Below are 17,773 nucleotides of genomic sequence, written 5' to 3'. Positions count from 1 at the left end.
AAAAAAAAAATGTTAATGTAGCCCATTTTGACGGGCTTAACGGCTTGTATGCAATAAACAAGCAAGCAGCAAATTACCAGGTTAAAGTTAACCAGGTAACTAGCTGGTATATTCACCAGGACCCATCTCCAACTGAATGTACATTTACCAGGATAACTGTAATCTTAATTGGCTATCAGTAAAATGGGAAACAAAAGATAAGCAGGGCGATCCTCCAATCCCCTGGAACTTCCAAAAATTAATTAAAACATTCATGTTGGGGCTAGCACCCGATTCTCTCCCGCACCTCCAACTCTCCAACCTCTGAAGTGGCTTGAGGATCCTCCCGCCTTAAGATATTTCAATTCAAACCAGACTCTGGGCCCTCTCTTCCCATCCCTCTTCCCCCTGACAACACCCATTGCCACTCTTCCAACCCGCCCCAGGAACTCGCCAAATCTACAAAGCTGACTAGTATTTATCTGGATAGATTTTATGCAGCCAAATAACTTTTGACATTTAAACTGGCAGGAAATAAACCTGGGGTTTGTCCGGCTAAGTTCCAGATTAGCCAGATAAATCCCTTTGAATATGGACCACATTGTTTTTCTAGATCATTTGTCATCTTCTTTTCTACCTTATAATAGGATGGGAGTTGCCTATCTCCCCCTCCCCCCCCCCCCAAAACACACTTTTTGTCTATAGATGTGGAAAACTGCAAAGAGATGAACATAGGGAAAAATAATTTTGAGGGCATTTTTCAGTCACTGAGCAGCTGGCAAAGTTAGCTGTACCACTGAATATACCCAGTGACCTAAAAGTTATCCAGACAAGTTTATCTGGCTAATTTTAGGATTACTCTCCATCATCCCTAAAGTTATCTATCCATGTTAGCTGGATAATACCGCTTTAACCAAAAATGTCCCCCGAGCTGCCCCTGGCATAGTTGGATAAGTGAGGGGCAGTCAAACCAATAGGATTTTGAAATCCCATTGTTTGTTCTGCAAAGATGAACTTAACCAGACAAACTACTTTAAATATTATGCACAATGTTAGGTTCTATATTATGAGGCACCACCCAGGACAAAGACCTTAGAGTCCTTCTGGACAATAGATTGAAATCCTCAATTCAGTGTGCAATGACAGTAAAAAAGAAAATGGAATGTTAGAAATGATCCAAAAAAGAATTGAAAATACCGTATTGCCTCTGTTTCAAGCCATAGTATGATTGCATCTTGAGTATTGTGTGCAATTCTAGTTACTCCAGGTCTAAAAAGACATAGTGGAACTAGAAAAGGTGCAAAGAAGGGCAACAAAAATGATAAAGGGAATGGAACAGCTCCCCTATGATGAGAGGCTACATAAATTAAGACTTTTCAGCTTGGAAAAGAGATGGCTGAGAGGAGACATGATAGAAGTTTATTAAATCATGAATGCGGTGGAACTGGTAAATAAAGGATGGTTATTGACCCTTTCAATGAGATACTCTATGAAAATAACACCCAGTCAAGCTGTGGAATCTGTTGCCAGAAAACATTGTCAGGTCAACTAAGATAGTGGGGTTTAAAAGAGGTTTGGACAAGTTCCTAGAGGAAAAGTCCATAAAACATTATTAGCTAGGTAGGCTAGAGAAAGCCATTGTTATTCCTGGGAGTAAGCAACAAGAAATAGGTCCACTTTATGGGATCTACCAGGTAACTTGTGTCCAAGATTGGCCACAGTCGGAAACAGAATGCTGGGCTCAATGGACTATGGTCTGACCAAACATGGCATATCATATGTTCATATGGGATTTAAAAGTAGTAGTGTAGTAGTTTCAGAGAAGCATAGATAAAATACATAAGCAAAGAGATAATAAAACTTTAAAGAAGGCCACAATTCATTGATAAAACAATTGGATGAGTAAGAAAAATTTTAAAGAATGCAAATTCACAGCCATTATCTGATGCACCATGATCACCCCACCAGAAGGTTACCGCCTCAGCATTTCCCACACCTCCCATTCTTGCCCTTCCCTGAGGAAATATTTGTTCCCTGTATGTACCAGGATCAGTCCAAATTGTGGGTTATGTCCCCAGTCCAGCAGATGGAGTCAGATCAAAGTTCCTACTTTTTCTGTTTTTCAAATAAACTGTTTCTAAATTTTTTTGGGTCTCCTTATATATATGCATTACCTCATTTGTGTTCATGCTGAATTCTGTTATAATTTGTTCTATTGGATCAGTTTTTGTCAGATCATTTCAGATAGAGAACATAAGAACATGCCTTACTGGGTCGGACCAAGGGTCCATCAAGCCCAGCATCCTGTTTCCAACAGTGGCCAATCCAGGCCATAAAAACCTGGCAAGTACCCAAAAACTAAGTCTATCCCATGCTAATGATGCTAGTAACAGCAGTGGCTATTTTCCAAGTCAACTTAATTAATAGCAGGTAATGGACTTCTCCAAGAACTTATCCAATCCTTTTTTAAGCACAGCTATACTAACTGCACTAACCACATCCCCTGGCAACAAATTCCAGTTTGTGCGTTGAGTGAAAAATAGTTTTAAATGTGCCACATGCTAACTTCATGGAGTGCCCCCTACTCCTTCTATTATCTGAAAGAGTAAATAACTGATTCACATTTACCCGTTCTAGACCTCTCATGATTTTAAACACCTCTATCATATCCTCCCGCAGCCGTCTCTTCTCCAAGCTGAACAGTCCTAACCTCGTTAGACTTTCCTCATAGGGGAGCTGTTCCATCCCCTTTATCGTTTTTGTCGCCCTTCTCTGTACCACTACCTTCTCCATCGCAACTATATCTTTTTTGAGATGCGGCGACCAGAATTGTACACAGTATTCAAGGTGCGGTCTCACCATGGAGCAATACAGAGACATTATGACATTTTCCGTTTTATTCTCCATTCCTTTTCTAATAATTCCCAACATTCTGTTTGCCTTTTTGACTGCTGCAGCACACTGAACCAACAATTTCAATGTGTTATCCACTATGACGCCTAGATCTCTTTCTTGGGTGGTAGCTCCTAATATGGAACCTAACATTGTGTAACTATAGCATGGGTAGATTTTCCCTATATGCATCACATTGCACTTATCCACATTAAGTTTCATCTGCCATTTGGCTGCCCAATTTTCTAGGCTCACAAGGTCTTCCTGCAATTTATCACAATCTGCTTGTGATTTAACTACTCTGAATAATTTTGTATCATCTGCAAATTTGATTACCTCACTCATCGTAGTCCTTTCCAGATCATTTATAAATATATTGAAAAGCACGGGTCCCAGAACAGATCCCTGAGGCATTCCACTGCCCATTCCCCTCCACTGAGAAAATTGTCCATTTTTTTTTAAAATTCTTTATTGGTATTTTCATATTACATGTAAAGAAAATTAAAATACAATTTCAAAACTACACTTTGCATAGAACATGCAACATAAAGGATATTAATTTACTTTTACAAGATTATTCAAAACCATTGATTGGAAAAATAATTACTTATTGCTTATCCTAAGATGAAAATAAATAGTAATCCAATAAGGAAAATTGAGGCTGAATTATTTAGAATCTCTAAGGAACAAATTGGAGAAAATTAAGATATTATTATTAAACAACATAAGCGTATTACATAGGCAGCTGGATTAACTTTATAAATGTCCGGCTACTGCTGAGCCCCACTAGATAGTAAATTAACAGGGGAGGACTCAGCTATAGGCAAATCTGGTTCTATACTAGGTAGTTGGGCATCAACAAATTGTTTCAACTGTTCTATTTGGTAAAAAACATAAGAGTTTGCACCCTTCTTTATTTCACATCTGCAGGGATATCTTAAAAAGAACGAAAAACCTAAAGATACAATTTGTTGACGCATGGCCAAAAATTCCCTCCTCCATGTTCTAGTAATCGGAGCTAGATCCGGGTATAATTTAACTGCCTGCCCATGAAACATTGTAGGAAACTTTTTAAAGTATTTCCTCATTACACCATTTATATCTTGAGATGTAATAAAAGATACAACTAGTGTATTACGATGAACAACATCTAAACTTGATTCCTCTAGAAAATTTGTCAAATTTGCCGGGACTTGGGATTTTTGAGTTAGGAAATAACAAGAGTTAATGGAAGGGACATCCTCTTCCTTATATAATAATACCTCTCTAAAGTATCTTTTTAGAGAGATATATGGAATCTCACCAAGAACCTGGGGGAAATTTACTATACTTATGTTTAGATGGCGCACCCGGTTTTCCAGTATCTCAAGATGTCTAGAGCTTGCAATTTGGTCTTTAATTAAGGAAACATTGACTTTTTGTAACGACAATATGTTCCTTTCATTTTCATTCATTTTTTGTAAAATTTGGGTACTCTGAGTTTGAACATTTGATAATTGTCTTTGAAAGTCAGATGTCACATTGTCAATTTTCCTTTCTAACCTAGCTACCACCAGACTTAAACTATTTACTGCCTCCAGTATCTTATCCAATGTTACCTGCCCCACCAGGGGGGGTTGCTGTATTGATGGTTCAGCAGCTTTATGGACAGGTGGGCCCTCTGGTTCCGTTGCAACAATCCCTTCCCTGGGCGACAACGGCGCCACTCCATCGTCCATACTACGTTGTATGGGGGTAGACGGCTGTCCGGACTGAGGGACGCTTCTTCATGGGAACCGCCCATATCTCCATTATGTGCAGCTCCAATGGAATCATCAGCTCCTCGATTTTCCAGCTGCGTCAAAAATTTGCTAATCTCAGATTGAGTCAGGGTAGAAGATACTGGCGTTGAGGGAAACACCCTGATCTTTCCCTTCCTCTTTGCAGGCATTCCAAGACTATTTCAAACTTTTGACCCTATGACGCTGATTCTTAAACAGTGAGGAAGGTAGAAATAAATGCAAGGTTAATGACCTAGCCAATTCGGATAATTCGGACTAAGTTGGACAAAGTCGCGTGCGCCCCTTGGGTGCGCGCCGCAGAAAATCCCCTTTTGTAGAGTTCTTCCGGTGCTCCTACTGACGTCAGGGCTGGCACACAAAGGGATGGAAATAAGCAGGTAAATCCAAATTTTCTGTTGCCAGAAAACGCTGCAAATGTTCTCACCGACAGCCTCTCAGAAAATTGTCCATTTAATCCTACTCTCTGTTTTCTGTCTTTTAGCCAGTTTTGTAATCCACGAATGGACATCGCCACCTATCCCATGACTTTTTCTTTTCCTAGAAGCCTCTCATGAGGAACATTATGAAATGCCTTCTGAAAATCCAAATACACTACATCTACTGGTTCACCTTTATCTACATGTTTATTAAATGAAATTTCATTTTTTAGTTCCTTCAGAACCCTGGGGTGTATACCATCTGGTCCAGGTGATTTACTACTCTTCAGTTTTCAATCGGGCCTACCACATCTTCTAGGTTCACTGTGATTTGGTTCAGTCCATCTGAATCATTACCCATGAAAACCTTCTCCGGAACGGGTATCTCCCCAACATCCTCTTCAGTAAACACCGAAGCAAAGAAATCATTTAATCTTTCCATGATGGCCTTATCTTCTCTAAGTGCCCCTTTAACCACTCGATCATCTAATGGTCCAACTGACTTCCTTGCAGGCTTTCTGCTTCGGATATATTTTTGAAAGTTTTTGCCTCTATGGCCAAATTCTTTTCAAATTCTCTCTTAGCCTGTTTTATCAATGTTTTACATTAACTTGCCAATGCTTCTGCTTTATCCTATTTTCTTCTCTTGGATCCTTCTTCCAATTTTTGAATGAAGATATTTTGGCTAAAATAGCCTCTTTCACCTCACCTTTTAACCATGCTAGTAATCGTTTTGCCTTCCTTCCACCTTTCTTAATGTGTGGAATACATCTGGACTGTGCTTTTAGGATGGTATTTTTTAACAATGTCCACTCCTCTTGCACACATTTTACCTTTGTAGCTGCTCCTTTCAGTTTTTTTCTAACTATTTTTCTCATTTTATCAAAGTTTCCCTTTTGAAAGTTTAACACTGGAGCCATGGATTTGCTTACTGTCCCCCTTCCAGTCATTAATTCAAATTTGAACATATTATGATCACTATTGCCAAGCAGCCCCACTACCGTTACCTCTCTCACTAAATCCTATGCTCCACTGAGAATTAGATCTAAAATTGTTCCCTCTCTTGTCAGTTCCTGAACCAATTGTTCCGTAAAACTTTCATTTATTCCATAAGAACATAAGAAAATGCCATACTGGGTCAGACCAAGGGTCCATCAAGCCCAGCATCCTGTTTCCAACAGTGGCCAATCCAGGCCATAAGAACCTGGCAAGTACCCAAAAACTAAGTCTATTCCATGTAACCATTCCTAATGGCAGTGGCTATTCTCTAAGTGAACTTAATAGCAGGTAATGGACTTCTCCTCCAAGAACTTATCCAATCCTTTTTTAAACACAGCTATACTAACTGCACGAACCACATTCTCTGGCAACAAATTCCAGAGTTTAATTGTGCGTTGAGTAAAAAAGAACTTTCTCCGATTAGTTTTAAATGTGCCCCATGCTAACTTCATGGAGTGCCCCCTAGTCTTTCTACTATCCGAAAGAGTAAATAACCGATTCACATCTACCCGTTCTAGACCTCTCATGATTTTAAACACCTCTATCATATCCCCCCTCAGTCGTCTCTTCTCCAAGCTGAAAAGTCCTAACCTCTTTAGTCTTTCCTCATAGGGGAGTTGTTCCATTCCCCTTATCATTTTGGTAGCCCTTCTCTGTACCTTCTCCATCGCAATTATATCTTTTTTGAGATGCGGCGACCAGAATTGTACACAGTATTCAAGGTGCGGTCTCACCATGGAGCGATACAGAGGCATTATAACATTTTCCGTTTTATTCATCATTCCTTTTCTAATAATTCCCAACATTCTGTTTGCTTTTTTGACTGCCGCAGCACACTGCACCGACGATTTCAATGTGTTATCCACTATGACACCTAGATCTCTTTCTTGGGTTGTAGCACCTAATATGGAACCCAACATTGTGTAATTATAGCATGGGTTATTTTTCCCTATATGCATCACCTTGCACTTATCCACATTAAATTTCATCTGCCATTTGGATGCCCAATTTTCCAGTCTCACAAGGTCTTCCTGCAATTTATCACAATTTGCAGGAACTTTATCTCTCTAGCATGTCCTGATGATACATTTACCCAGTCAATACAGAGTAATTGAAATCTCCCATTATTACTGCACTACCAATTTGGTTAGCTTCCATAATTTCTCTTAGCATTTCACGGTCTGTCTCACCATCTTGGCCAGGTGGACGGTAGTATACTCCTATCACTATATTCTTCCTCAGCACCCAAGGGATTTCTACCCATAAAGATTTGATTGTGCATTTAGTCTCATGCAGGATGTTTATCCTGTTGGACTCTATGCCATCCCAGACATAAAGTGCCACACCGCTTCCCGGATGCTCCTCTCTGTCATTGTGATATAATTTATACCCTAGTATAGCACTGTCCCATTGGTTATCCTCCTTCCACCATGTCTCTGAGATGCCAATTAAGTCTATGTCATCATTCACTGCTATACATTCTAATTCTCCCATCTTACTTCTTAGACTTCTGGCATTAGCATACAAACATTTCAAAGTGTGTTTTTTGTTTGTATTTTCATTCTGCTTTTTAATTGATAGGGATAAATTAGAATATTTTAGCTCAGGTGAGTTTTTAGTTACAGGCACTTGGACTACTTTTCTTATTATTGGAACCTCACTGTTGGGATGCCCTAATTCTATTGCATCATTAGTATCCTTTGAAGTTACCTCCCTCTGAACCATGCGCTGCTGAACGACTGTCGGCTTTCCCCTTTTGTTCTAGTTTAAAAGCTGCTCTATCTCCTTTTTAAAGTTTAGCGCCAGCAGTCAGGTTCCACCCTGGTTAAGGTGGAGCCTGTCCCTTCAGAAAAGACTCCCCCTTCCCCAAAAGGTTCCCCAGTTCCTTACAAAACTGAATCCCTCTTCCATGCACCATCGTCTCATCCACGCTCTGCCTGCCTGCCTCTGGGGACCTGCGCGTGGAACAGGGAGCATTTCAGAGATACTACCATGGAGGTTCTAGATTTAAGCTTTCTACCTAAGAGCTTAAATTTGGGTTCCAGAAACTTCCTCCCACATTTTCCTGTGTCACTGGTGCCCACATGTACCACGACAGCCGGCTTCTACTCAGCACTTTCTAAAATCCTATCCAGGTGATGCATGAGGTCTGCCAACTATGCACCAGATAGACATGTTACCAGGCGATCCTCATGCCCACCAGCCACCTGGCTGCCTACATTCCTAATAATCGAATCACTGACTGACGGCTGACCTAACCCTTCCCTCTTGGGCAGTAGCCCTTGAAGACACATCCTCAGTGCGAAAGGACAATGCCTCACCTGGAGAGCAGGTCCTTGCTACAGGATCCTTTCCTGCTGCATCAGGTTGATGCTGTCCTTTCATGAGACTTTCTTCCTCCAAGCCAGCACCAGGGCTGCCAGTTTGAAGTTGGGACTTGGCTACTTTGTCCCTGAATGTCTCATGTATATACCTCTCTGTCTGCCTCAGCTCCTCCAGGTCTGCCACTCTAGCTTCCAGAGATCGGACTCGTTCTCTGAGAGCCAGGAGCTCTTTGCATCGGATGCACACATACAACTTCTCACCAGTGGGTAAAAAAATCATACATGTGACACTTAATGCAAAAGACTGGGAGGCCCCCCTCTTGCTGCTGGACTGCTGCGTTCATCTCAAATTTGTTCAGTTCCTAGTTAAGTTTTAGGTTGCTTTGGGAGTAGAAATTTGTTTAGTTAGCATCCTTTAAATGTATTAGTGAATTCACTATATGTCTGGTAGTGGCCTACAGGGGAATAATTAACTCTCAATAAGGTGTGGAGAATTTGTGAAGTGAAGTGAAGTTAAAAGGCTGATCTTTTTTTTTTAAATATACAAACACACTAACTTCTGCTTATTAGTTGCCTTACTGACTGACTATTTAAAAATAAACAATCTAACTTCTCTTTACACACACACACACACACACACACACACACATATATATATATATATATATATATATATATATATATATATATATATAAAACTAATGGGGTATATATAAATAATATACCCCAATAGTTTACTTCTCCCCAATACTTAAAAAAAAATTTTCATTTCAGCCACCAGCAAGGTGATCCTTTCCTCTCAGGCTTCATTATTGTACTAATCTCTGACCTGATTGTTATCATTATTACAGACTGTCTCTCTTATGTAGGAGCTGAAGATAAAAGATGACCAGTATGTGAAGGACCTGAAGAAACAGGCTGAGGACATTGATCTGTTGATCGAGAGGATGGAAGAGCAGATCAAGAATCTAACAAAGATTTACAGAGAAGAACTCCTGCAAATTGAGGTAACAATGGTTGAGTGGAAGGCTGGCCACAGCAGCAAATAAAGACATAAGAAACATCTGGCAGGACCAGCCAAACAGGAACTGGATTCTGAAACTGTTTTTGTAAAAATGTGATATTGTTTTCTTAGGTCAGGAAATTAGTATGTTTTTTGATATTTCTGCTTCTATTGAGAACAGAAAGGAGACATTTCTAAACTTTGGTCAGACTCTTTTAGCCTTGGTGCCCAATTTATTCTTAAATTCCTTGTAGAAGCTTAGATAAATTCAAAGGAATATTATAGGTGTTCTTTGAAGCAGAGCACTTGAGGATGTTTCTCAAGAGCAGGGTTTAGAAGGAGAATATTCTTTCTTGTTCTCCCAGCAAATCTGGTCTATTAGAGTATTAGGTAATAAACTCTATCCTAATTTGATTTGTTCTGCAGGCTGCCTTTCATATTATTATACTGTGTATTGTCTTATGTTTTGTTTGCTCTTGATCTCCATACTTCGTAGACTTTTTTTTAAGGCAAAGGGTGTTCCCTGTATGTACCCGGATCAGTCCAGACTCCTGAGTTTTGCCTCCTCTCCAGCAGATGGAGACAGAGAAGTTTTAATGGACTCCGTCGTATACCCCTGAGGTTCCATCTAGAGTCTGTCAGTATTTCTCTGTCTCTAGCAGATGGTGGAGGTGCAACCCTTTAGTCTGGTAGTTAGTCAGATTTAGGTTTGGATTTTTGCCTTGTAGGTACCCACTTTAAAAAAAAAAAAAAAAAAAAGGTACAAAGGAGAAAGTTAGATTTTTCAGATTAAGATACCTTTCAGCCTCCCAGGGGGTTGCCAGGTCCTGGTGGGACCATTCCCCCTGGTAGTAGAGGCTCCGGAGCAGAGGGTTGAGAACCCTGTGACTTCCCAAGGCTGAGGGTGATGCAGGGGGGAGCCCGGATCACTCACCCTTTAGAAGACCTTTCACAGGTTTTCCTAGGTTTTCATAGTTTAATTAAAAAAAAAAAAAAAGGTACTGTAGCTTTAATTTCTCCTGTTCTGCAGGCCGAGCTTGCTCTTCGCATGGTGTTAGGCGTCCGATTCGACTCAAACTGCGAACAGCTCCCAATCGCTTTTTTATTTACCTCTCGCCGCTTTTCTCCGCTGCCACTTCTAAATTTAGCCCGTTGCTCATGCAGCTTGCGGCAGCGGGCGCGCATGACTTTCCCGTGCCGGTGTTTGCACGGACTGTTTATCGGGAGGAGAAGAATCCTTGGGGGTCGCAGCGCCGGGGAAATCGTGGGGCAGAGAGGTGCATTCGCGTCAGGGGCCTGATAGATCCGTTTTACCGCGTCAGCCGCCAGATCCGTTCCTGCTTAGCGCAGGAACGGAGGCCATGTTGAGCACATTAAGGGCACAAGAGAAAGCTGCTAGGGGAGGAGGGCTCTCCCCTCTTCCGTTGTCGCCATGGCCTAGTGCTCCCAGGGGGGGCCGATTTGGAGGGGGCCGCGGATGATTCCTTAGACGACGGCCCCGGAGGGGACTTGGAGGGGTCTTCCTCCTCATTCACCTCGGATTTTGTTTTTTTTTAATGCACAAGGCCTTCAGGGCCCGTAAGGCGGCTAAAGTTCAGAGAGGTTGATGATGTTGGCAATGGGAGGTGCTATAATATCGGGGATGGTCAGGAGGTGTTTAATGGGAATGGCTTCAGTTGGGTGTGAGGCAGGTTTGATTTTCTTTAAGATGGATTCAATTTCTGTGGCAGCAATGGTCTCAAAGGTATTGAGTGTGTGTTGGGGGTGTGAAGTATGGATTTAGTGGGGAGGTGGGAAGTGGTGAATCGTGTCATAATCTTTGCTTTTTTGTCATGAATGAATTGAGCTAAGTCATCACTTTTAGTTTTGCCATCTTCCTTGGGCATGGGCGGGGGGTGATTTTGGTCAATTCAGAGACATAAGTAAAGAGAGCATTGGAATTGAATTGTAAGTTGTGGATTCTGTTTGTATGGAAATCTTGTTTGGTTTTGACTATTTTCTCACGATAGCTATGTAAGGTCCAACTTTATGGAACTCCATTCCCCCAGATCTTAGAATGGAACCCAGCATCTCAACATTCAAGAAAAAACTCAAGACGTGGCTGTTCACGCAGGCATTTCCTAACTCCAACATTATTTAATCTCCCATCAATCAACACGTTTCGCTAGTAATAACGTTAATAAATGTTATTTATTCAATGCTATCTATACTTATATATAATTATCTGATCTTCATTTTCCTTCTCACTCCAAGTTATTGATTTCCTTGTTATATGTAACTGCTTTTTCTGCACTATTGTTCAAATTGTAAAGTTTTATTATTATTACACCCCTGTTTCTTGTGAACCAGCATGATGGGACTATCGTCCTGAATGTTGGTATATAAAAAAACTTAAATAAATAAAATAAATAATAAGGAGGATTTATATTTGGCTAGTTGTGTGGGTGAGGGGTCTTTGCGCCAGCTTTTTTCTAGTTTTCTGAGTATGCATTTCATTGTTTTTAATTCAGGGGTGTACCAGGGCTTTTTTGAGGTGTTAGTGGGGTTGATTTTTTTAGATTGTAGTGGACATATTTTGTTGGCGATATTGATAGTAAGCGAGTTCCTTGAAGTAATAGCTGTGCTGGTGTCGAACATGTCTAGTTTATGTAGGTCGATGGTGAGGGCAGCAGAGAGGTCATCTTTGGAGCAGGGTTTACGGAAGTGGATAGAGTTACATATTGAATGTGTTTGGGGGTTGCATTTTGTATTGAGAAACTTGCTTGGATAAGTAAGTGATCAGACCAGGGTATTGGGGTGTAGGTGGGAGCATCTGGTGATACAGAATTATTAGTGAATATAAGGTCTAAGGTGTGACCAGCTTTGTGTGTAGGGTTTGTTAAGATTTGCTTGAAACCCATTGCATTGAATGACAATAGTATAGATTCGCATGAGGGGGAAAGCGGTATTGAGTCAATATGGATATTGAAATCTCCCAGAATGATAGTGAGAGTGTTTATATTTATGTTTAGCACAATAAATTCAATGAGGGGGGAAGGATTTTTGTCAAGGAGACCAGGAGGGATATAGACTAGGCAGACCTGAAGTTGGGAGGATTTAAAAAGACCGATTTTAAATCTAGGGGTGGTATAGACAGTATGGGAAATTAGGTCTTTTTTTGCGGCGATAAGAAGCCCTCCCTCCCCTTTTTTTGGGTCTAGGAATAGAGAAAATATCGTAGATGTGATTGGGGAGTTGATTAAGCAAGACTGCGTCCGTGTCCTTAAGCCAGGTCTTAGTGACAGCACTTATATCGGGTTTTCCATCTAGGAGCATGTCGTAGAGTATGGGGTTTTTTTTGGCTATAGATTGTGAGTTGAAGAGCATTAGAGTAAGGGCTGTGAGGCCTATAAATTGAGTGAGAGGGGTGAGCATGATTGGTAGTAGTTGTCTGGTGTGATAAAAGGGGTGAGTGAGTAGGCGGGTGATAGATTGGTAGTAGTGGTGTCTGAGAATGGGAATTGGGTGTCTGAGCACGTTCTAAAGGGTGATAAGGGAGTGTGTGAGGTTGTGGAGTTGAGTACGGGACGAGGTGATGGGACAAAGCAGGGGGTGGGGGGCAGGAGTAAAGAGGGAAAAGAAAGGAGGTAGGGAGTTAAAGTCAATAGCAGCTATATAGAAGAACGACGCTAATGAGCGTGCCTAGGGTCGCGGCCTTACTTTAAAGGCTTGTTGCAGGGCACCTCTGGATGATGTCACTAAAGGGGCCATCCCATTGAGATAGGAGGTGCGGCCTCGTGAGAGCGACGGTGGTGCGGTGCGGCCTGCTCTTCGGGATGTATTCAAGCTGTACCCTTGCTACTCCCCCAGAAGAAGCAGGCATTGGAGTTCACACTTCAAAGGCTCATCAGAGTGAGGGCTGTGGTCCGGTGCCCACATCTCATGAAAGTATGGGGTGATACCTTACCTTCATATTCCCATCCGCGTTTTGGACGCGCTATTACCCCTTACTTAATAAGGGGTAAAGCTAGCGCATCCAAAACACGCGTCCAAATGCCGGCTAACAGTGCGCTCTGTCGGAGCGCACTGTACTGTATTGGCCTGAATGTCATTATAATATAGTAGACTTGCATAAAGAATAAAATCAGCAGAATCAGCCTTCATGCCCCAGAACGGCTCCTAAGAATTGATGATGTCTAAATACTTTTTAAGTTTATTCCTACCTGCAGAATATTAGCTCTCACTGGTTTGCCATTTTCTCCTCCTATCCCTGTGGGTGCATAATGTACATTATTTGCAATATTTTGCTATTTATAAATGTAAAGAGTTTTTACAGACAGTGTCTATGAACATGCTATGAATACGGTCCTACTGTTGCATTCTTTCCAGAAAGCATTTGAATTAGAGCGTCGGGAGCTGCTCGATAAGAATAAAAAGAAATGGGAAGAAGGAATGAAGGCTCGTCGTGATAAAGAGGTAAGAGCCCAGAAAGCAAGGTATGTAAATCACTTATTATAAATGTGGCATCATTATGAAAGCAAAACTGCTCTGTCTGCTGAACTTTTCTGCAATAATTCTATTTTCTGCACTACAGACACTAGGCGTCATAACAAGGTGCCTTGATTGTTTAAGAGATTCTGTATATTAAAGCTTCCTTATCATCCTGCTACATTGGTTACCATGGTGCAGCTCTAGCAAAAAGCCAGTATCCTCTGTCTCCAAGAGATAGCAGGACAGACCTGGTGGAGAATTTTTGGGCAGTTCTGCATTTGTAGTCCTTTCTGTTTTATTGACAACAAACTGCGGGCCAGGCTCCTAGTGCTTCTCAGTTAAGCGAGCCCTGTGTAAGGCTCCCAGCCCCAGAGAGAGCTTGATAGAGCTTTTCTTTGCTTTGGAGGAGCTTCTGTTTGAAGTTGTCTCTCATCCCTCCACTTTCTCCCTCTAGCTTATTAAAAGTTTTAAAAAAAAAAGAAAGAGAAAGCTGAGGAGATCAGCCATTTCTACTGAAACAAGCAACTGGAGGAAGGTAAATCTCCAGTGGGTTGGGTATCTTTGTGCCAGTTTAGAAGCAAGACCCTCCAATCATCAGTTTCCTCCTTGTCTTTAGGCTTGCAGTATTTCTGCACAGCTTCTGACTGTGTTGTAATGGAGTTCGGTCAGCATTTGAGTTAGTGAGAGCCGGCACATTTTCTGTGGTACCGGCTCCTACTGTCCCGTTTGTGTCAGCAGCAATGATTCTTCGTCGGAGCCTGTGAAGACCCCTTGAGTCTAGCAGCACAAGTTCAGCAGTGCTTGCAGTCAAGCTCTTAGATACAGACATGGTAGCAGTTGAGTCTGGTGCCGGAGTAGTCTTGTATTTACTCCTCTGACATGGCCATTTTGGTAGAGGACTGCCATTTTATATGTATCCCATGGGTTATTTCTGCCTGTTTCTCCTCCCAAGCTGAGGCCTTGCATCCTCAGGTGAGGGGACCTATGGTGTTCTCCCGTTTGGGGGAAATCTGTTCCAAAGCTATGCCAGGTCACTGACCAATCTCTTAGGGAGATTTCTCCCCAGAATTTTTGTTTTTCTTGGGCATTTTACAGATGGTGAGGGGGCACGCATCCATCACGGGTCAGGGCTCTGCCCTAGTCATGTCAGCCATTGAATATGGGGTGACAGTAAGAGCCTAATTACCCACAATGGTATTTGGAGCAGGGAACTCTGTGGGAGAGTACTCTATTTTTTTCTGTCTGAAGGAAAATGTGGATACAGATAGTTGTCAGTCCTTAGGAGAGCAGATGGCATCAGAAAATGAGAATGACTCTGTCTTCTGCCTGTTGTTAAAAAGAATTCTCTCATATCTCATGTGGTCATGTCTCTTGGGATACCATTTTTTCAGGTTATGAAGATTCCAGTATGGGATCCTATTCTGCAAGGAATCCGTAGGTCATTTGAAGCCTTTCCTCTTTATTCAGAAGTGCAGGGTATGCTCCTAATGGAGTGAGAATTCCATGAGAATAGTTCAAATGTGTTGAGGCTTAACCAAGCAGTACTTTTTGCCACCGGATGCCACACAATGCCTTTTTCCCTGTACGTACCGGATCAGTCCAGACTCCTGGGTTTTGCCTCCGCACCAGCAGATGGAGACAGAGCAAGATTTTTTTTTTGTAATTATCTTTTTATTATCAAGTATAGTTATCAGAACACGCCATACAACAAATAGCAACCACTTGACACTATACCAAAGCATGTGCTTACAATGCAAACAACCAAAACCATATGTAGAATAAATACATATGTAAAAAGCATACAACCAGAACATACTTGTTTCTCCCCATCTTCCCCACCCTAACCCACTCCGTGTTCAAAATGTCAAATATTGTGAGATGTAGTCCAGTGCTGAAAAAGTTTCCAAGTCTTGTGGTAATTATCTAGCTTGTCTCTTCTCAAAGCCGTCAAATATTCCATATGCGCAATCCCCTTCAGGCGGCGCAAGACCTGTGAAAAAGGCGGCAGACAAGAATCCTTCCAGTGACGGGCTATTTCTCCCCTCACCGCCAGCGCTACCGCTCTAATAAAATAGCCATGTGGTGTAGATACCTGTTGGTTCAGAAAACTCAACAACATATCCTTGGGTTGAAGTTGAAGATCCATCTGCAATAAAAGTTTCAACCAATTTTCGGTATGTTTCCATAAAAATTGCACTTTAGGACACGTCCACCACATGTGGTAAAAAGTCCCTACCTGGCCACAGGATCGCCAACATAATGCATCTTGTCGTAAGCCCATATTGTGTAATTTACTCGGGGTAACATACCACCTAAACAACATTTTGTAACTATTTTCCACTAAATGTGCCGCGATAGAGCTGCGGCTACTAGCAATATAACACTCATCCCACTCCCGGTCAGTAAGAGGTATGCCCAAATCAGCGTCCCAAGCTTTAAGATGCTGCGGTGGTACCGCCAGGGAGCCATTAAGGAGGATATATATCTTAGAAATAACCCCTTTAAGAACATGAGCATTATCACAATATACTTCAATAAGCGTTTTCCCTTTAAGCATATCCGCTCTTACTAATTTAGAAAGCAAGAAATGTCTCAGTTGAATATATGCAAATTTATCAGAAGTGGGTAAATTATAGACATCCCCAACAGCCTCAAAAGACTTCATCCCAGCATCATACCACCATTGTCCGAGCTTGTTCAAGCCTTGATTCGCCCACTCGTAAAATATCCTCTGATCCCTCCCAGCGGGAAACTCCTCACACCCCCGAATCCGAGTGGAGTAAAAATATTGTCTATCACCCACCAAATGCTTCCTCCATCTCTGCCATAAGATCACCGTAGTGACCAAACAGGAGGGAAGAGTAGAGAAGCTGGGGGCACGAACCCTCGCTCCCCAAAACAAGTCTTCAAGCACCATAGGGGATGCCCATACCCGCTCAAGGCTGACCCATTGTTTAGGCCTATGTATATTATGAAGATCGACCATGGCCTTAAGTTGAGAGGCCACATAATATTTTAGTAGATTCGGCACTCCCAAGCCCCCATCTACCTTAAACTGATAAAGCACCCTTCGAGCCACCCGAGGTGGCCGCCTCCTCCAGATAAATGAAAAAACCTTGACTTGAAGGTCACGGATATATGAAGGAGGAACCAGGCATGGTAATGTCTGGAAAAAATAAGCTAAGCGAGGTAAAAAAGTCATCTTAATGGCCGCAATCCGCCCCAACCAGGTAAGATTGACCCGATCCCAATTTCGCAAATCTTGTAACAGTTTCTGGGATTGCGGCAGATAATTTAACTCAAATAAATCAGTACACGTGGAACTAAGCTGTACTCCCAGGTACTTCACCGAACGTTTTGCCCAAGAGAAGGGAAACTGTTGCTTTAAACCAGGTATCGCCTGAGGTGGCAGGAAGACAGGCAAGATCTCGGACTTATCCTTGTTGACTTTGAAGCCCGATACCCTGCCAAATTCCTCCAGGACCGGGATTAAGCTTTGCATGGATTGTGCAGGTTCCGTCAAGGTAAACAGCACATCATCGGCATAAAGCGCAAGCTTATACTCAACGTCCCGAACTCGTACCCCCTGTATACCATCCTCCGCCCTAATTGTCGCAGCTAAAGGTTCTAAATATAAGGCAAAAAGTAGTGGGGATAAAGGGCACCCCTGTCTAGTCCCTCTTTGTACTAGAAAATCATCAGAATATCGTCCATTGACCTTAACGCAGGCCGCTGGGTGCCGATAGAGTTCCTGGACCCAGGCAAGGAAGTCCCCACCCAAACCCACCTTCTGCATTACCAGAAACAAAAAAGGCCAGTGGACTCTATCAAACGCCTTTTCGGCGTCCACTCCAAATAACATAGAAGGAATCCGCTGCTTCTGAGCATAATGAATCAGGTTAACCACCT

General features: G+C 42.0%; 1 protein-coding gene across 1 annotated transcript in view; it reads left to right on the top strand.

The window, feature by feature from the left end:
• Window positions 1-17,773, top strand: part of DRC1 (dynein regulatory complex subunit 1) — a 310,180-nt gene that overhangs the window by 83,045 nt on the left and 209,362 nt on the right. Inside the window, exons 5-6 of the mRNA XM_029596255.1 lie at window positions 9,261-9,398; window positions 13,763-13,849. Coding sequence (XP_029452115.1) covers window positions 9,261-9,398; window positions 13,763-13,849 — 225 coding nt within the window. The remainder of the gene's footprint in view (window positions 1-9,260; window positions 9,399-13,762; window positions 13,850-17,773) is intronic.

This window comes from Rhinatrema bivittatum, chromosome 3 (assembly GCF_901001135.1).
Source record: "Rhinatrema bivittatum chromosome 3, aRhiBiv1.1, whole genome shotgun sequence".
NCBI classification, from domain to species: domain Eukaryota; kingdom Metazoa; phylum Chordata; class Amphibia; order Gymnophiona; family Rhinatrematidae; genus Rhinatrema; species Rhinatrema bivittatum.
Note: the sequence above shows the minus strand (reverse complement) of the source record. Positions and strands in the feature narration are given on the sequence as shown.